This window comes from Hyla sarda, chromosome 9 (assembly GCF_029499605.1).
Source record: "Hyla sarda isolate aHylSar1 chromosome 9, aHylSar1.hap1, whole genome shotgun sequence".
Classification (NCBI taxonomy): Eukaryota; Metazoa; Chordata; class Amphibia; order Anura; family Hylidae; genus Hyla; species Hyla sarda.
The window spans coordinates 91,419,557-91,439,874 of NC_079197.1; the positions used below are offsets into that span (position 1 = coordinate 91,419,557).

A 20,318-nucleotide genomic window follows, 5' to 3' on the forward strand; every position below is an offset into this window, starting at 1 on the left:
GAAAAGCTATACAGCTGTAGTGCAACAAATGAAAATATGAAATTATGAAATTATGAAACAGTGAGGTACTTAGTGTCACGGCCCGCTCCGTGTCCCGGTATCCTGCACGGGGCCGTCTGCGCCTCTCCCCTCGCTCCTGTGTGCCCGTGCCCCGGCATTCTTCTCCCCGCCACTTACCTTCTTCCTCCGTCTCTCCAGCTGGGCAGCATCCTCGTCCCGCTCGCACGGGAGCCGCGTCCGTGGGCTTCTCTCGGCGCGTCTCCCGTGCTTCCTCCTGCAGTGCTGGTGCGCGCGCGTCTCTCCCCCAGGGCGCGCGCGCGCCACTCTGTGAGATTTAAAGAGACAGTACCCTTTCTATTTGTCACTTGTTGGTCCCACCTTATTTAAGCACCTCACTTCCCTTGTTCCCTGCCGGATCTTTGTGCTATTGCCCTAGAGAAAGCGTACCACTACTTTGACTACCTGTGCTACCTGACCTTTAAGCTACATCCCCCACTTCGTACCTTGCCGCCTGCCCTTGACCTTCTGTTACGTTCCTGACCACGCACCCAGTCTCCAGCCTCTGACCTTAGCCCTACCTTCAGCCCGACAGCTTGCCCGCTCCCAATCTCCCAGTTACCCCTCTCTGTGCCAAGTACCACCTCGGCCGCCCGCGTGGTCGAGTCGTACCAGCGGAAGCGACCTGGACGTCGCCTGCCGCAGCAAGTCCATCCTGCTTCGCGGCGGGCTCTGGTGAAGACCAGCGGCGTCTTAGATTCCGCTCCCTGGTGCGGCTCTCTACATCTGCCACGCGGTGCTCAGCGGATCCACCTCCAGTCTTCTCCGGTGAGTGTTACAGCAAGATCCGGCCATGGATCCCGCCAAGGTGCCTCTTCCCAGCATCGCGGATCTCTCTACTGTGGTGGCTCAGCAGTCCCAGCAGTTGGCACAGCAGGCTCAACAACTGAACCAATTATCCGCCATGATGGAGCAGCTCCTCACCATGCAGCAGCAGCAGCTTCAGCAGCCGCAGCCACGGCAACCCGTTCCCGAGCCTGCTCCTGGACCTGAGCCTCCAGCTTCTGCTCTCGGTCCCAAGTTGCGACTCTCCCTGCCCAACAAGTTTGAGGGTGACTCCAAGGCGTGCAGGGGTTTTGTGTCCCAATGCTCCATGCATATAGAATTAATGGCAGATCAGTTCCGTTCGGAACGGGCCAAGGTGGCCTTCGTCCTCAGTCTTCTTTCTGGAAGAGCCTTGGCCTGGGCCACCCCTCTTTGGGACAAAGGCGACCCTATTACATCGGACCTGCAAACCTTTCTTACCGAGTTCCGGAGCGCCTTCGAGGAACCTGCCCGAGCCTCTTCCGCCGAGTCTGCCCTCTTGAACCTTTGTCAGGGAGATTCGTCAGTCGGTGATTACGCCATCCAGTTTCGCACCCTAGCGTCTGAACTGGACTGGAATGAACCGGCACTGTGTGCCACCTTCAAGAAGGGCCTGTCTAGTAGGGTCAAGGATGCCCTGGCCACTCGTGACCCCCCCTCTTCTTCTCTTCAGGATTTAATCCATTTGGCTACCCGCATCGATGTCCGTTTTGCGGAGAGGCAAGGGGAACTCCGCCAGGAGCGTCAGCAGCCAAGACCACGTCGCTTCCCTAGGCTGGCTCCGGTATTACAACACCCACCGGAGGCCCCCTCATCTTCTGTTGTTGACGAGCCCATGCAAGTGGACCGGGCCCGTCTTACCCCTCAGGAAAGAACCCGTCGCAGGGAGGAGAATCTTTGCCTTTACTGTGCCAGCCCAGAACACTTCTTGAATCGTTGCCCTCTCCGTCCTCCTCGCCAGGGAAACGCTCACACCTAGGAGACGTAGGAGAGGCGACCCTAGGTGAGAGGAACTCCTCTCCCCGCTTGAATATCCCAGTTCAGATCACTTCTTCGGGTAATACCTTTTCTGTTTCCGCTCTTGTGGACTCTGGTTCTGCCGGCAATTTTCTTTCCGCTCACCTAGTTTCTAAGTACCGCCTTCCTGTCTCTCGGCTCACTAAACCCTTGTACATATCTTCCATCAGTGGGGAGTGCCTTAATACCGCAGTGCTTGAGGTGACTGCTCCACTCGAGATGCAGATTGGGGTCTTTCATAAGGAAAGGATCGTCTTCTACGTTCTACCTCACTGCACTTCTGATGCTCTCCTGGGTCTTCCTTGGTTGCAGCTTCATGCCCCACTCTTGGACTGGCGCTCCGGAGAGGTTACTCGTTGGGGTCCGGATTGCCACAACCGTTGCCTGAAATCGGTTCAACCTAGATTCCCTCCTCCCACTTCTGTCTTACCTGGCCTTCCTGTCCACTATCGTGAATTTGCCGACGTTTTTTCTGAGCAGCAAGCGGAGTGTCTACCTCCTCACCGTCCCTATGACTGCCCTATCGACCTCCTGCCAGGCACCTCTCCTCCTCGGGGTAGGATTTATCCACTGTCCGCGCCCGAGACCAAGGCCATGTCGGATTATATCCGGGAGAACTTACAGAGGGGATTCATCCGAAAATCTTCCTCCCCTGCGGGAGCCGGCTTCTTCTTTGTGGAAAAGAAGGACGGTTCGCTACGCCCCTGTATTGATTATCGAGGGTTGAATAAGATCACTATTAAGAATCGGTATCCTCTTCCACTAATTTCCGAGCTCTTTGATCGCTTACGCGGAGCTAAGATCTTCTCGAAGTTGGATCTTCGAGGTGCCTATAACTTGATTAGGATCAGAAAGGGGGACGAATGGAAGACTGCATTCAATACCCGAGATGGACACTATGAATATCTTGTTATGCCTTTCGGCCTGTGTAACGCACCAGCAGTTTTTCAGGAATTCGTCAACGACATTTTCCGGGATCTCCTGTACTCCTGTGTTGTCGTCTATCTCGACGACATTCTCATCTTCTCCCCCAGTTTAGAGGTTCACCGGACCCAAGTACGCCAAGTTCTTCGTCGCCTGAGAAGCAACCATCTTTATGCCAAACTCGAAAAGTGCCTCTTTGAGAAGACCAGCCTCCCATTTCTTGGTTATGTCATCTCTAGCCAAGGGCTTCGCATGGACCCAAATAAATTGTCCGCTGTTCTGAACTGGCCTCAGCCTTCTGGATTAAAAGCTATTCAGCGCTTTTTGGGCTTTGCCAACTATTATCGGCAGTTCATCTCACATTACTCTACGCTAGTAGCACCCCTTGTGGCTTTGACTAAAAAGGGAGCGGACCCCAAGTCTTGGCCTCCCCCTGCCGTGGAAGCCTTCTCCCAACTCAAGTCTGCCTTTGCTTCTGCTCCGGTCTTGACACGCCCCGACCCAGACAAATCTTTTTCCCTGGAGGTGGACGCCTCCTCCGTGGGAGCTGGAGCAGTCTTAATGCAGCAATCCACCAAGGGCAAAATGTCCACCTGCGCTTTCTTTTCTAAGACCTTTTCTCCAGCAGAAAGAAATTATACCATCGGGGACAAGGAGCTCTTGGCTATTAAATTAGCTCTGGAGGAGTGGCGTCATTGGTTGGAGGGGACAGTCCTCCCTATTGCCATTTATACTGATCACAAGAATCTCCTTTACCTGCAAACCGCGCAACGGCTTAACCCCCGACAGGCCAGGTGGTCTCTGTTCTTCTCTCGTTTTAACTTCCAGATCCACTTCCGTCCAGCCCATAAGAATATCAGAGCTGATGCTCTCTCCAGGGCCTCTGATGTTACGGGACTAGACTCGCAGCCTCAGCACATCATTCCTCCTGACCGCCTCATTCCTTCAGCACCGGCTTCCCTTCTTCAGGTACCTCCTGGGAAGACCTTTGTACCTCCTCACCTGAGAACCAAGATCTTGAACTGGGGCCACTCCTCCTTCCTAGCAGGACATTCGGGGATCCAGAACTCCATCTCCCTCATTTCCCGTCACTACTGGTGGCCCAGCCTACCCCGCGATGTCTCCGATTTTGTTCGTGCTTGTGTCATCTGTGCCCGGAATAAAACTTCTCGCCAGAGACCGGCTGGCTTACTGCAACCACTTCCCATTCCGGAATCTCCTTGGGACCATATTGCCATGGATTTTATCACGGACTTGCCACCGTCCTCCAATTGCACTGTAATCTGGGTTGTAGTGGACAGATTCTCTAAAATGGCCCACTTTATCCCGCTCCCCAGTCTACCATCCGCAACCCAACTAGCAAGTTTGTTTTTCCGTCACATCTTCCGGCTCCATGGTCTCCCTCTCCATATTGTGTCTGACAGGGGGGTGCAATTTGTCTCAAAGTTCTGGCGTGCTCTGTGTAATCGCCTCAAAGTCAAGCTGGATTTCTCCTCTGCGTACCACCCTCAAACCAATGGTCAAGCAGAAAGAGTGAACCAGACCCTTGGTACCTATCTTCGTCACTTCGTCTCTGCACGACAAAATGATTGGTCCTCTCTTCTACCCTGGGCCGAATTTTCTTATAATCACCATGACTCTGGTTCTTCTGGCAACTCCCCGTTCTTCATTGTCTATGGACACCATCCCCGCCCTCCTCTCCCACTGCCCATCTCCTCCGAGGTCCCTGCGGCTGATTCCCTGGTTCGAGATTTCCAGGCCATTTGGAAAGACACCCAACGTTCATTAACCCATGCTTCCTCCCGTATGAAACTCCAGGCTGACAAGAAGAGAAGACCTCCACCAATTTTCCATCCCGGTGACAAGGTGTGGCTTTCCGCCAAGCATGTTCGCCTTAAACAGCCCAGTTATAAACTAGGACCCCGTTTTCTAGGCCCATTCAAGGTTCTTCGTCAAATTAACCCGGTGGCCTACAAGCTGCTCCTGCCTCGTTCCCTTCGCATCCCTAACACCTTCCATGTCTCCCTCCTCAAACCATTGGTCTTGAATCGATTTTCCACCAAGTCTTGTATTCCATCTCCAATCTCTGGTGCCTCCGACATTTTTGAAGTGCAACAAATTCTTGCCTCCAAACTCTCCAGAGGTAGACGGTTCTTTTTGGTTGACTGGAAGGGATTTGGTCCTGAGGAGAGGTCGTGGGAACCCGAGGAGAATATCCTGGACAAGAACTTAATCCAGAAGTTCCTGCAACTCAAAAGGAAGAGGGGGCCAAAGGGGGGGGGTACTGTCACGGCCCGCTCCGTGTCCCGGTATCCTGCACGGGGCCGTCTGCGCCTCTCCCCTCGCTCCTGTGTGCCCGTGCCCCGGCATTCTTCTCCCCGCCACTTACCTTCTTCCTCCGTCTCTCCAGCTGGGCAGCATCCTCGTCCCGCTCGCACGGGAGCCGCGTCCGTGGGCTTCTCTCGGCGCGTCTCCCGTGCTTCCTCCTGCAGTGCTGGTGCGCGCGCGTCTCTCCCCCAGGGCGCGCGCGCGCCACTCTGTGAGATTTAAAGAGACAGTACCCTTTCTATTTGTCACTTGTTGGTCCCACCTTATTTAAGCACCTCACTTCCCTTGTTCCCTGCCGGATCTTTGTGCTATTGCCCTAGAGAAAGCGTACCACTACTTTGACTACCTGTGCTACCTGACCTTTAAGCTACATCCCCCACTTCGTACCTTGCCGCCTGCCCTTGACCTTCTGTTACGTTCCTGACCACGCACCCAGTCTCCAGCCTCTGACCTTAGCCCTACCTTCAGCCCGACAGCTTGCCCGCTCCCAATCTCCCAGTTACCCCTCTCTGTGCCAAGTACCACCTCGGCCGCCCGCGTGGTCGAGTCGTACCAGCGGAAGCGACCTGGACGTCGCCTGCCGCAGCAAGTCCATCCTGCTTCGCGGCGGGCTCTGGTGAAGACCAGCGGCGTCTTAGATTCCGCTCCCTGGTGCGGCTCTCTACATCTGCCACGCGGTGCTCAGCGGATCCACCTCCAGTCTTCTCCGGTGAGTGTTACACTTAGCTTGCAAATTTGGCAGCCAAATAGCTTGGACCGTCCCAACACGGTAAGGTGACTCATTTTGGGACAGACCCTACACTATGAATGTGCCTCTGTGTGAACAGTTCAGCAGGCATTACACCTGATAAAGGTGGGTGGGGTGCAAGAGCCAACATGGAGGTAGTCACTCCCCCGTATGTGTAATACAACCAGAGAATAAGTTGGCCAGCACTATTGATTCCAAACTATTATATGGACCTGGCTTGCAGATATTATATATATATATATATATATATATATATATATATATATATATATATATATATATATACACACACACACACAGATAAATAGCGAGAGATAGATGGATGCTTTATTATTCCTTTTTGTACTATCATTATAAGATGAATTTGACATAATGACATAAGAATATAGCAGTGCTTTGATCTCGCAAAGGGAAGGCCGCTTATGTTTTAATAATCCTGTGTTAATGAAATAGTCATTAATAACCTTGAGCCCTATGTAGCATGTCCCTGATTTGTCATGATCCATGACCTTGTGTTGGGCGAGCATACAGCAGAATATTGGGAATAAAATCATACGTATTAATATTTATGAACTGCGAGCCTGTGGAGGTGATAGCTGAGAATTATCATACAATTACAAATCATTTAAGCTACTAGGGGTCATTTAAAGATCACAGTGTGTTCGTAATGACAACAAAATGGGAAAGACTGAAAAGATTAGTACTGAGCGCCTATATTCATTGTATATACTACTGGTGTACTACAGGACATTATACAAATGTTTCCTTTTGTAACAATAAAATACCTGCAAATTTTATAGTTCTGTATAGCTCCTGTTTTCAATCATTTTCTTTAAGGGACCCACATGGGCATAGTACATTTTCACACCCGTATTACACCTGAAAGTCCTGGCCTGACCACATGTCTCATGACCTGCAGTAAAGTTTTAGTTTTCAGAAGTACAGTAATTCAGATGCAAAAATGCAGCTATATTAACCCTTTAAGGACCACAGGTTTTTCCATTTTTGCACTTTTTGTAAGTTTTTTCCTCCTCACCTTTTAAAAATCATAACCCTTTCAATTTTGCACCTAAAATCCATTTGATGGCTTATTTTTTGCTCCACCAATTCTACTTTGCAGTGACATCAGCCATTTTACCCAAAAATCTACGGCGAAATGGAAAAAAATCATTGTGCGACGAAATTGAAGAAAAAATGCCATTTTGTAAGTTTTGGGGGCTTCCGTTTCTACACAGTAAATTTTTCGGTAATAATGACACCTAATCCTTATTCTGTAGGTCCATACGATTAAAATCATACCCTAATTATATAGGTTTGATTTTGTCGTATTTCTGGAAAAAAATCATAATTACATGCAGGAACAGGGCCGGCCTTATGTGTTCTGGCACCCTGTGCAAGCTAACCTTGTGGCGCCTACCATGACCATGACCCTCCCCCTGCACCTCTCATCACCCTCATCACCCCCCTGCACCTCTCATCATCCCCATCACCCCCCTGCACCTCTCATCATCCCCATCACCCCCCTGCACCTCTCATTATCCCCATCACCCCCCCTGCACCTCTCATCATCCCCATCACCCCCCTGCACCTCTCATAATCCCCATCACCCCTCCCTGCACCTCTCATCATCCCCATCACCCCCCCTGCACCTCTCATAATCCCTATCACCCCTCCCTGCACCTCTCATCATCCCCATCACCCCCTGCACCTCTCATCATCCCCATCACCCCCTGCACCTCTCATCATCCCCATCGTCCCCCCTGCACCTCTCATCATCCCCATCACCCCTCCCTGCACCTCTCATCATCCCCATCACCCCTCCCTGCACCTCTCATCATCCCCATCACCCCCCTGCACCTCTCATCATCCCCATCACCCCCCCTGCACCTCTCATCATCCCTATCACCCCTCCCTGCACCTCTCATCATCCCCATCACCCCCTGCACCTCTCATCATCCCCATCACCCCCTGCACCTCTCATCATCCCCATCACCCCCTGCACCTCTCATCATTCCCATCACCCCCCCCTGCACCTCTCATCATCCCTATCACCCCTCCCTGCACCTCTCATCATCCCCATCACCCCTCCCTGCACCTCTCATCATCCCCATCACCCCTCCCTGCACCTCTCATCATCCCGATCACCCCCTGCACCTCTCATCATCCCCATCACCCCCCCCTCTGCACCTCTCATCATCCCTATCACCCCTCCCTGCACCTCTCATCATCCCCATCACCCCCTGCACCTCTCATCATCCCCATCACCCCCCTGCACCTCTCATCATCCCCATCACCCCCCCTGCACCTCTCATCATCCCTATCACCCCTCCCTGCACCTTTCATCATCCCCATCACCCCTCCCTGCACCTCTCATCATCCCAATCACCCCTCCCTGCACCTCTCATCATCCCCATCACCCCTCCCTGCACCTCTCATCATCCCTATCACCCCTCCATGTAACTCTCATCAGCCCCATCAGCCCCCCTTGCACCTCTCATCATCCCCATCACCCCCCCCTGCACCTCTCATCATCCCCATCACCCCCCTGCACCTCTCATCATCCCCATCACCCCCCTGCACCTCTCATCATCCCCATCACCCCCCTGCACCTCTCATCCTCCCCATCACCCCCTCTGCACCTCTCATCATCCCCATCACCCCCTGCACCTCTCATCATCCCCATCACCCCCCCTGCAGCTCTCATCATCCCCATCACCCCCCCCTGCACCTCTTATCATCTCCATCACCCCCCCTGCACCTCTCATCACCCCCCATAACACCCCCTGCACCTCTCATCGCCCCCATAACACCCCCTGCATCTCTCATGGCCACATAACACCCCCCCTCTTATCACCTCCACAACCGCCCGCAAGTTCACTTACCCTGCCGGGGGTCGGTGCAGTGAGGCTGCATCTACTCCTGTCACTGCGTGGGTTCGGAAATCTCACTTCACACCATGGAGGACGCAGCTCTGCATTACACAGGCAGACACAGCAAAGGGAGAGCGAGGACGTACATAGACCCCCCGCTGTGTCTCCACAGGACATCATCTACCACGGGAGCTTTCAAGTATGCACGGGGAAAGGAAAACACAGAGCGGGGAAGGGGACGTAGGTGCACAGCTCCTTCACATCCCCCGGCTCTGTCTTGGGAGGACGTAAGTTTGCACGGTCACAATGAGCCACAGCAGGGGAGAGAGAACATACATGCACAGCTCCTCATCTCCCTAATGACTGCTATGTGTAATGGACCGGCCCTGCAATGATTCCTAAGGGTCCCGCATCCTAGAAATAGGAAAAAGAAATAAAAGGAGATGTGTCGGCCGCCAGGCGCCCCTGTTGCTATGGCGCCCTGTGTGGCCGCACAGCTCGCACACCCCAAAGGCCGGCCCTGTGCAGGAAAATGTATTCGTTCTGACCCCTATATCTTTTTTATTTTTCTGCCTATAGAGCGGTATAAGGGCTCATTTTTTACACCGTGATCTGAAGTTTTGTTTTGTATTGATCAGACTTTTGATTGCTTTTTATAAATTTTTTCATGATATAAAAAGTGACCAAAAATACGCTATTTTGGTCTTTGGAATTTTTTTGCGCGTACGCCATTGACCTTGCGGTTTAATTAATGAAAACATTTTATAGTTCGGACATTTACGCACGCGGCAATTTCACATATGTTATATATATTTATTTTTATTTACATGGTTTTTTTTAATGGGAAAAGGGGGGTGATTTGGACTTTTAATAGGGAAATAGTTAAATCACATTTATTAACTTTTTTTTACACTTTTTTTTGCAGTGTTATAGCCCCAACATTGCATTGCCAGCACTGTTCACTGCAAAGCCATAGCTTTGCATTGATCAGTGTTATCGGCGGTCGATTGCTCAAGCCTGAATCTCAGGCTTGGAGCAATCAATTGCTGATTGGACGCACCGGAGGAAGGTGAGTGACCCTCCGCTCGCATCCTAGCTGATCGGGACACCGCATTTTCACTGCAGGGGTCCCGATCAGCCCTACTGAGCAGCCGGGAAGGTTCTACTTTCGTCTAAAGGGTTAATAGCTATTAACCCTTTAACGCTATTTTGGTCTTTGGAATTTTTTTGCACGTACGCCATTGACCCTGCAGTTTAATTAATGAAAATGTTTTATAGTTCGGACATTTACGCACGCGGCAATTTCACACATGTTTATATTTATTAATTTTTTTATTCATAGCTTTGCATTGATCAGTGTTATCGGCGGTTGATTGCTCAAGCCTGAATCTCAGGCTTGGAGCAATCAATTGCCGATCGGATGCACCGGAGGAAGGTGAATGACCCTCCGCTCGTGTCCTAGCTCCACTGAGCAGCCGGGAAGGTTCTACTTTCGTCTAAAGGGTTAATAGCGCACGGCACCGCGATCACTGCCGCATTGCTATTAGCCGCGGGTCCCGGGCCGGCACCGATCCCATATCGCAGGAGCCGGCCACGGACTTACATATACGTCAGTGGTCGTTAAGGAGTTAAGTGCATGTAAAACTGTAGTAAAAAGCAGTCACAGTGCCTATTATAAAAAGCAGTTCACTTCACAGCAGCAGTCAAATATGTACTGTACACCTAGTTCCCGTGAACTATGCAGTTTTTAACACTGTTTGGGGTGCTGAACCAAAAAGAACATTAGAGTCCATGAGGTATATCCAGTGGAATGGCAGCACTCACCAGTACAGTGGAACAATTTCTTGTTTAATAATGCAAAAAACTTAAAATATATGCGGCCGGACAGGGAGGCCAATAAAATCAGCAGAATGGATGACAGCTGTTGCGTGTGCGTTGCGCATGTGCAACATCTGTCACCCATTCTGCTGATTTTGTTGGTGCGCTTGTCCGGCTGCACATATTGTAAGTTTTTTGCACTTTATGTAAGTTTTATCCACTGGATATACATGTTAAACTGTATTTAGGCTATCTTCATGTAATCATGTGCAAATAAACAAATCCAGCTCCCTTTGGTTCCCATTGTGCATGGATCTGCACTGTGCTATGTGTTTCTTGCAAAAATAATCTTGCACTCCTTGCCTTCTTTTAAAATTCATGGACAACACATTACTGTGCGGGACACTCAATATCAGATGTTACAGGCACATGCACGATCTTGATCACAGATACACCTAACTTGATGTAATCTCCTTAATAGTCAGTTTTGAGGGGGAGTTAGGTCAGGTAAGATACATTTAGATATATGTAAAAACTGACAATACATAAAATGATCACAATAGTACAAACTTAGCTGCAAACAAAGGCATTACATAGGATTTATGTAAATATATGACCCAATCCTTCAATTCAATCTAGAGTTTAGAAACAAGGACAAACTTGTTAACCCATGATGTACTAAGAATTAATGTTTCATTACTAATGTATAGTGTTGATTGGCATAGGCCATATTCGAATTTGCGATATTTCGCGAATATATGAACGAATATTGGTCATATATTCGCTAAATACGCATATTCGTAATATCCCCGTTTTATTTTCGCATATGCGAAACTTCGCATATGCGAAAATACACATATGCAAAAATTAGCATAAGCAAAAATTTGCATAAGCGAAAAGTAGCATATACAAAAATTAACACAAGCAAAAATTTGCATATGCGAAAATTAGAAAATTTGTACGCCAGTCTCACACAGTAGTATTAGAGCCTTCTTTACACCACACAAGCTAGAAGCAGAGAGGGATGATCACTGTGATGTGTACTGTGAAAAAAAATCGTAATTGCGAATATATAGCGCTATATTCGCGAATATTCGCGAATTCACGAATATGCGATATTCGCAAATAAAATTAGCATTGCGAATATTCGCGAGCAACACTACTAATGTAGTACATCACAGGTTAACTGATGCGTACTTGCTTTTATGTTTGAGGTTACATCCTTCATTAGTTCCTTCTATGATCAGGTCATGTATTCACATAAATCTATTGTACTGCGCATGCGCTTGAAACACGTCTGATTCTAATTGTCCCACATAAAGATGTGTTGTCCATAAATTTTAAAAGAATTTAATAACATCACAATTTCAAGGAATGCTTGATCGAAAAATGTTACCTTTTTGCATGAATCTTTCTTTGATGTCAATTGAATAATAGGGATGAATTTTTAGTCTTTGCATACAAATATTTTTTTGCTGACAGCAAGCAGATATCTTGAAAAAATTTAGTAATTAGAAAATAAGGTATATCAAAAAATATCATGATTTTTCATTAACCCTTTAAGGACCGGGCGTTTTTCGTTTTTTGCTCTTTCGTTTTTTCCTCCTTACCTTTAAAAAATCATAACTCTTTAACCTTTGCACCTAAAAGTCTGTGTTATAGCTTATTTTTTGCGCCACCAATTCTACTTTGTAATGATATCAGTCATTGTACCCAAAAATCTACGGCGCAACGGGAAAAAAATCATTGTGCAACAAAATTGAAAAAATATAGCCATTTAGTCAATTTTGGGGGCTTCCGTTTCTACGTAGTACCTTTTTTTGGTAAAAATGACACCTTATCTTTATTCTTTAGGTCCATACGGTTAAAATGGTACCCTACTTGTATAGGTTTGGTTTTGTATTACTTCAGAAAAAAATCATAACTACATGCAGGAAAATGTATACGTTTAAAATTGTCATCTTCTGACCCCTATAACTTTTTTATTTTTCCGTGTTCAGGGCACTTTGAGGGTTCATTTTTTGCGCCGTGATCTGACGTTTTTGTCAGACCATTTTTGCATTGATCTGACTTTTTGATCGCTTTTTATTAATCTTTTCATGATATAAAAAGTGACCAAAAATACGCTATTTTGGACTTTGGAATTTTTTTGCGCATACGTCATTAACCGTGCGGTTTAATTAGCAGTATATATTTTTAATTAGGACATTTCTGCACGTGGCGATACCACATATGTTTATTTTTGTTTTTATTTACACTGTTTTTTTTATTATTGGAAATGCCGGGTGATTCAAAATTTTATTAGGGGAAGGGATAATTCAAAGGGTTAATGATTTTTTTACACTTTTCTTTTGCAATATTATAGCCCCCATAGGGGGCGCTTGATTGATGGGCCGCGTCATTGTTCCGCTCACTGAACAGACAAAGCAGAGCAATGACGCGGCCCATCAATCAAGCGGAGGGGGCGTCGCTGCCGGCCGAAGAACAGGAGTAGGTGAGAAGAGCTTCCCGCCCAGGGGACTACTTTTGGCGGCGGCGGTGACTAGTTTATAACTTCATATCTTCACCATCCCTGGAGGCAGGAGCATCCCCCGGGGATGGTGAGGACAACAATTTTACCCTATAAAACGCTTTACCAAGCATTATATAGGGTAAAATCTGATGATTGGTTCCCTTTAACAGTGTTCAATGCATCTCCATAGGGATGCATTGATCAGTGTTTTCGGCGATTGATTGCTCAAGCCTGGATCTCAGGCTTGAAGCATTCAATCGGCAATCGGTCTGCAGGAAGGAAGATAAGAGACCTTCCTCCTGTAGGACAGCGATCCTGAACAGCTCCCTAAGCTAACCGGCACTTTTTACTTTCACTTTTAGCCGCATGGCTCAGCTTTGAGCGCGCGGCTAAAGGGTTAATAGCGTGGCACTGCAATCAGTGCCGCGCGCTATTAGCAGTGGGTCCCGGCTTCACTATGACGCCAGGCCCGCCGTGATATGATGCAGGGTCACCGTGGGACCCCGCGTTATATCACGGGAGCGGGACCAAGGACGTACTCATACGTCCTTGGTCCTTAAGGGGTTAAATAATGGTTTATGGGGTTATCCCCCTTATTAGATTGATGGCCTATCCTCAGGACATCAATATTAGATTGTGGGTGTCCGACTCCCATATTGATTTAGTATTGATGGGGTATCCTGTATCCTGAGGATAGGCTATCAACTTATAATGTTGAATTGTCCATTTAAATATATAAATAAGAAAATGTGAAAAAGGCAGAGAATCCAGCACTGGTGTAACTACGGTACATGCAAAAACACAGGTATGTATCAAAATAGCCAACCAGCCATATGGGTGCTCAGTCCAGGAACAGTAGAGGTAAATCCAAATAGCAATGTGTAGAAATATGGACGGCACTCACCAGGGCAGTTGCTTCAAGTTTCTACACATTGCTATATAAATAAGAAAGACCTTTTAATGTTTACATTGCAAAGAACATGTTCAAACAGCTTTAATCCTAAAAGCATCTAAGACTATTTTTTTCTGCATTACTTAAAATTTCCGAATATAGAAAAAAAGAAAGAAAAAAAGCTTACTAATTTGCATCGGTCCCCATGGAACTGCACTATATACACAGCAAAAAACACGATTTAGACATTTACATGTTAGCATAGTGGTCCTAAGAGACAAAAAAAAAAAAAGCATAAAACGTGTGCAACCATTTTAGTTTAAAATTTTCAATATGCTTACTAATAGCTGTCCATTGGAAAAAAAAACTGGAAATCTATTATATACCATATTCCTGAGTAATATCTCTAATAGAAGATAGCAAGTCCATCAAGTGCATCAGGCAAGTGCACACACTATTTTTTTTCTCCATTAAACTCTGTTAAATTACTGGATTCCCAACGATCCTTTCAAGCCTTTGTGATTCATTAAGACCCCATGGAGTCCATTGTGCCCTGACCTGTTTTTGGGGCTGTCATTTTGATAGGTCATAACGAGCAATAACGGGAACTGATGGGCCCCATTATAGTCAATGGGGTCTGTCAGGCATTACTATTTTCAGAGAGAATAGCGATTGCAATCCAAAAATAACGGGGTTCACACTGCCAGAGACAAATGGCAGTGTGAATGTAGCCTATATGGTGTTCCACATGTCTTCAAATTTTGGCATATCAAAAAGTTTATCAAAGTGTGCCAAAGTGCACCAAAGTTTTTATCCTCTTGGCTGAAAGTGAAAAATTGTAGCCTGAAAAGCCACCAAGAACAGGGTGAAAAAATTAACAAGGGCCTCGGTTTGGGAAAAAACAAGAAACAAGCCCACATTTTGGAAAAAATAATATAAAGTGACAGATTGGTCAGAAACTAAGGCACATGTTTGGCACATGCTGTTAAAAAAGAGTGGAATGCATTTCCCCATGTGTATAGTGATATTACCTTAACCACCTACCTATCTTCACAATTTACATATACTGATTATCTTTAGGTTCTACTGCAACCCATGTCATGAACCATCTCTTCAGAACTTCAGTAGATGTAAGGGTAGGTTCACACTGAATAATCTCCATTCGTAGATTCCATCTGTCAGCCACTGATGAAATCCTTTCACAGTAGGACCATGAGGACTTGTGCCATCACTATTGACAACAATGCAGTGTGTGCATAATTCCACTGGAAGAATGAACAAAGAAACAAGGTGTCCAGCCCAGGTACTTGGGAAAGGAATTTTTCTTTATTTGCAGTAAAATCACATGGAATAGCACAGACAGATCAGGACATGTGACGTGTAATTTTACTGCAAATAATGAAGCATTCTGTTCCCGAGTACCTGAGCTGGACACCTTGTTTATTTGCTTCAATTATCATTGGTGTGGTCCGCGTCGGTCCATGCCCGGGTGGGTTCGTGGGGTGAGCTGGACTTTTCTCTCTTCCACAACAGAATGAACAGGTACATTCTTTCGGCAGATCAGTTTCGTAGTGTGAACAGGTCCGCAGAAGAACCATTTTCACCAATGTTTTCCAATTCCACACCCTAAATTCCATTGTGTGAACATACCCTATCACTGTTTTGCCTTGACTGTGCCTTTATTCCATAAAGGTGAGCAGTACTATGTTAGGTTTAAGGTTCACATCAGTATTACAGCTTTTTACAAGTTCCAATTTCTTACAGAGACATAAGTCATTTTTTGTTGCTACATTTATCATTGTATCTGCATGAATCTGTGAATTGTGGTTTGGTGCATTGGACGCTGTATTATAGAGGCACGGTATGGCAGAACAGTAGGGATTCATTTGCTTTGTACTTGATGTACAAATGTTTATAAACATGACTCATTTGATTTCTTGCTGTCTTTGCATTGTTTTGTATTGTGTGTATTTCCTTGTATAATCACAAAAACAAACAGGAAACATAACATATTTCAGTATCCGAATATATATATATATATATATATATAGATGTGACAAAGCTGTGTTTATCAGATATAGAAAAGCCAGGCAATTTCAACTGTGATGTAAAAATGCATAATTTATGATTTTAGGTAGAACACTGCATTACTAGATGTGTATATTCCACCAATGAATTAGAAGACGGGAATTAATAGTGAAATGCTTAAAAAGGGTTCTATTCCCAGGGTAATAGAATCTGGTGTGACTGACATGCACATGGGTAGTTCATATAAGTGTAATCTAAAAACAACCTTTTCAAAGTTTCTGACATTTTCAGACTGACATCTAACTTAATCCCTGATCTCTGCTATTTCTCTTCTCTTGTAGGTTGTAATCCTTGGCAAACACACACGAGGCTACCACTATATGCTTGCTAACCTGGTAAGAGCTTGTATTCTTATGAACACTTCAGCTGTGTGGAGCTTGTGTATTGACAATGTCTGAATTAATCATGTACAGAAAGGAACTGGTGAAGGGCTCCTTCAAGATTTCTGAGAAATGAGCCAGCAAATATGAGACAGAATGTGAAATATTACACTTCACCTTATTCTTTCAATATTACATTATACTCCACTATTGAAATGAATCAGCTTCCGCTGTACCGTATCTGCACAATTTTTTTGAATAGCAATAAAACAGGGAATTTGCCAATTTGTCCTCTTTTTGCTGACATAATTCGGACAAATGGAACATTTTGTCTGAGCTTTGTGTTAAAAAAGCTTTTATGGTTCCAGATGTGTATCCGAGATATTTTCCTCGGAGATCTTTAATACAGGAATATTTTACCTGGAAGTTGATGATCCTCCATTATGACATGTCACAGAGCTGTAAATTGCCATTTTAGTGTTTTGGCATTGCTGTCTTTAGAACAGTTTGGAACTGTGTCAAAACATGTGCATTGCAGGGTATGATGAAGAATCCATATTGAGCAGTGCTGTTATATAGCAGGCTCTACAAAGATTGTCAGATTGAATTTGTCCAACTGAGAAATGGACCATAATGAGAACAATAAAAAAAAAAAAAATATATATATATATATATATATATATATATATATATATATTGGTGTTAGATGGTAAATGAGTTCGGTAGGGGCAAAGCTTGAAGCTTCCGGGTACCATAGCAAAATCTATAACCTCTTTACAACCGAGCCAATTTTCATTTTCGTTTTTTTCCCTTCTCGTCTTATAATAGCCGTAACACTCTTACCCCCCCCCCCCCCCCATTTACAGAGGGCCAGTTGTATTTTGTATTGATACCTTTCATTTTACTATAATATGTGCAGTTTAACAGAAAATGTATTATTTTGGGGTTTTTATGCAGTGGTTTACAGTAAAACTGATACTTTATCTTTATACAATGAGTCGGTACAATTATAACGATAACCCAATTTATTTATATATGAATTAAATGGAGACATAAAAAAGACAATGCTCAAAATAACCCAATTCTGACCTATATAACTTTTTTATTTTTATTAAATATTTCCTGACACATGATGTGACTTGAAATCAGCAATTCTGGTGTTTTATTTTTGTTTCTTTCCTTTATGCTGTTCACCATGTGGGATCAATAATATTATATTTTAATAGCTCAGACAATTCTGCATTCTGCAAAACCAAATATGTTTATTTTTCTTTTTTATAAACTTATTCATTTTTTTCACATGAAGATATGATAACATATTTACAAAATTGTAAGTAGTGTACTCACTTATGTTAAATACCATATATATATATATATATATATATATATATATATATATATATAGATGCTAATCAAAAAATGTTGCAGTACCTTGTAATACCTTTTTTATTGGACTAACAGAATTTTGTAGAGAAGCTTTCGGGATTCCTCCCTTTATCAAGTCCAAAGCAAATCTAAGCTCACAAGCAGAAGATACAGATTACATCTCACAAATATGCAGGGGTTAAGACAATAGATGTGGACAATAGATGTTACATCTATTGTCTTAACCCCTGCATATTTGTGAGATGTAACCCGTGTCTTCTGCTTGTGAGCTTAGATTTGCTTTGGACTTGCTAAAGGGAGGAGTCCCGAAAGCTTGTCTCTACAAAATTCTGTTAGTCAAATAAAAAAGGTATGACAAGATACTGCAACATTTTTTGATTTGCATGTGCATCACTGGAATAATACGTCTACTCAAATTTACTATATATATATATATATATATATATATATATATATATATATACACACACACAGTGGGGATCAAAAGTTTGGGCACCCCAGGTAAAAATTTGTATTAATGTGCATAAAGAAGCCAAGGAAAGATGGAAAAATCTCCAAAAAGCATCAAATTACAGATTACACATTCTTATAATATGTCAAGAAAAGTTAGATTTTATTTCCATCATTTACACTTTCAAAATAACAGAAAACAAAAAAATGGTGTCTGCAAAAGTTTGGGCACCCTGCAGAGTTAATATCTTGTACTGCCCCCTTTGCAAAGCTGAGACCTGCCAGTGTCATGGATTGTTCTCAATCATCATCTGGGAAGACCAGGTGATGTTAATCTCAAAGGTTTTTTATGCCCAGACTCATCTGACCTTGCCCCAACAATCAGCACCATGGGTTCTTCTAAGCAGTTGTCTAGAAATCTGAAACTGAAAATAGTTGATGCTCACAAAGCTGGAGAAGGCTATAAGAAGATAGCAAAATGTTTTCAGATGTCAAAATCCTCTGTTCGGAATGTAATTAAGAAATGGCAGTCATCAGGAACAGTGGAAGTTAAAGTAAAATCTGGAAGACCAAGAAAAATATCAGACAGAACACCTCACAGGATTGTGAGAAAAACTATTCACAACCCACGTTTGACTGCACAATCCCTCCAGAAAGATCTGGCAGACACTGGAGTTGTGGTACACTATTCCACTATAAAGAGATACTTGTACAAATATGGTCTTCATGGAAGAGTCATCAGAAGAAAACCTCTTCTACGTTCTCACCACAAAAATCAGCGTTTGAACATATAGACAAGCCTGATGCATTTTGGAGACAAGTTCTGTGGACCGATGAGCTTAAAATTTGAATTTTTGGCCGGAATGAGCAAAGGTACGTTTGGAGAAGAAGGGGAACAAAATTTAATGAAAAGAACCTCTGTCCAACTGTTAAGCATGGGGGTGGATCAATCATGCTTTGGGGCTGTATTGCAGCCAGTGGCACAGGGAACATCTCACGAGTAGAAGGAAAAATGGATTTAATAAAATTTCAGCAAATTTTGGATGCTAACTTGATGCCATCTGTGAAAAAGCTGAAGTTAAAGAGAGGATGGCTTCTACAAATGGATAATGATCCTAAACACACCTCGAAATCCATGGGGGATTACACAAGAGGTGTAAACTAAAGGTTTTGCCATGGCCTTCACAATCTCCTGACCTCAACATAATTGAAAATCTATGGATAGACCTTAAAAGAGCAGTGCTCAAACAAAGATACCTCAAACAAGAATTGAAAGACTCTCGGCTGGCTACAAAAAGCGTTTACAAAATGTGATACTTGCCAAAGGGGGCAGTACAAGAAGTAACTCTGCAGGGTACCCACACTTTTGCAGATGCCATTTTTTTGTTTTCTGTTATTTTGAAAGTGTAAATGATGGAAATAAAATCTAACCTCCTTTCCCGTCCTCCTTTCCCGTCCTCCTATCTCGACCTCCTTTCCCGTCCTCCTATCTTGACCTCCTTTCTCATCCTCCTATCCCGTCCTCCTATCCCGTCTTCCTATCCCGTCCTCCTATCCTGTCCTCCTATCCCGTCCATCTATCCCATCCTCCTATCCCGTCCTCCTATCCCGTCCTCCTATCCCGTCCTCCTGTCCCGTCCTCCTTTCCCGTCCTCCTTTTCCGTCCTCCTTTCCTGTCCTCATATCTCGACCTCCTTTCCCATCCTCCTTTCCCGTCCTCCTTTTCCGTCCTCCTATCCCGTCCTCCTATCCAGTCCATCTATCACGTTCTCCTATCCCATCCTCCTATCCAGACCTCCTATCTCGTCCTCCTATCCCGTCCTCCTATCCTGTCCTCCTATCCTGTCCTTCTATCATGACCTCCTATCCCCTCCTCCTATTTCTACCTCCTATCCCGTCCTCCTATCATGACCTCCTATCCCGTCCTCCTATCTCGACCTCATATCCCATCCTCCTATCCCGACCTCCTATCCCAACCTCCTATCCCGTCCTCCTATTCCGACCTCCTATCCCGTCCTCCTATCGCGACCTCCTATCCCGTCCTCCTATCCCATCCTCCTATCCCATCCTCCTATCCCGTCCTCCTATCCTGTCCTCCTATCTC

General features: G+C 45.2%; 1 protein-coding gene across 4 annotated transcripts in view; it reads left to right on the forward strand.

The window, feature by feature from the left end:
- The window catches only part of GRIA3 (glutamate ionotropic receptor AMPA type subunit 3), a 386,650-nt gene that overhangs the window by 242,574 nt on the left and 123,758 nt on the right, over positions 1–20,318 (forward strand). For all 4 annotated transcript variants that reach the window (XR_008847817.1, XR_008847815.1, XR_008847816.1 and 1 more), the window contains exon 5: positions 16,340–16,393. Coding sequence is in view for 1 of the 4 variants with exons in the window: in XM_056539722.1 (XP_056395697.1) it covers positions 16,340–16,393 (54 nt within the window). In the remaining 3 variants the exon portion in view is untranslated. The remainder of the gene's footprint in view (positions 1–16,339; positions 16,394–20,318) is intronic.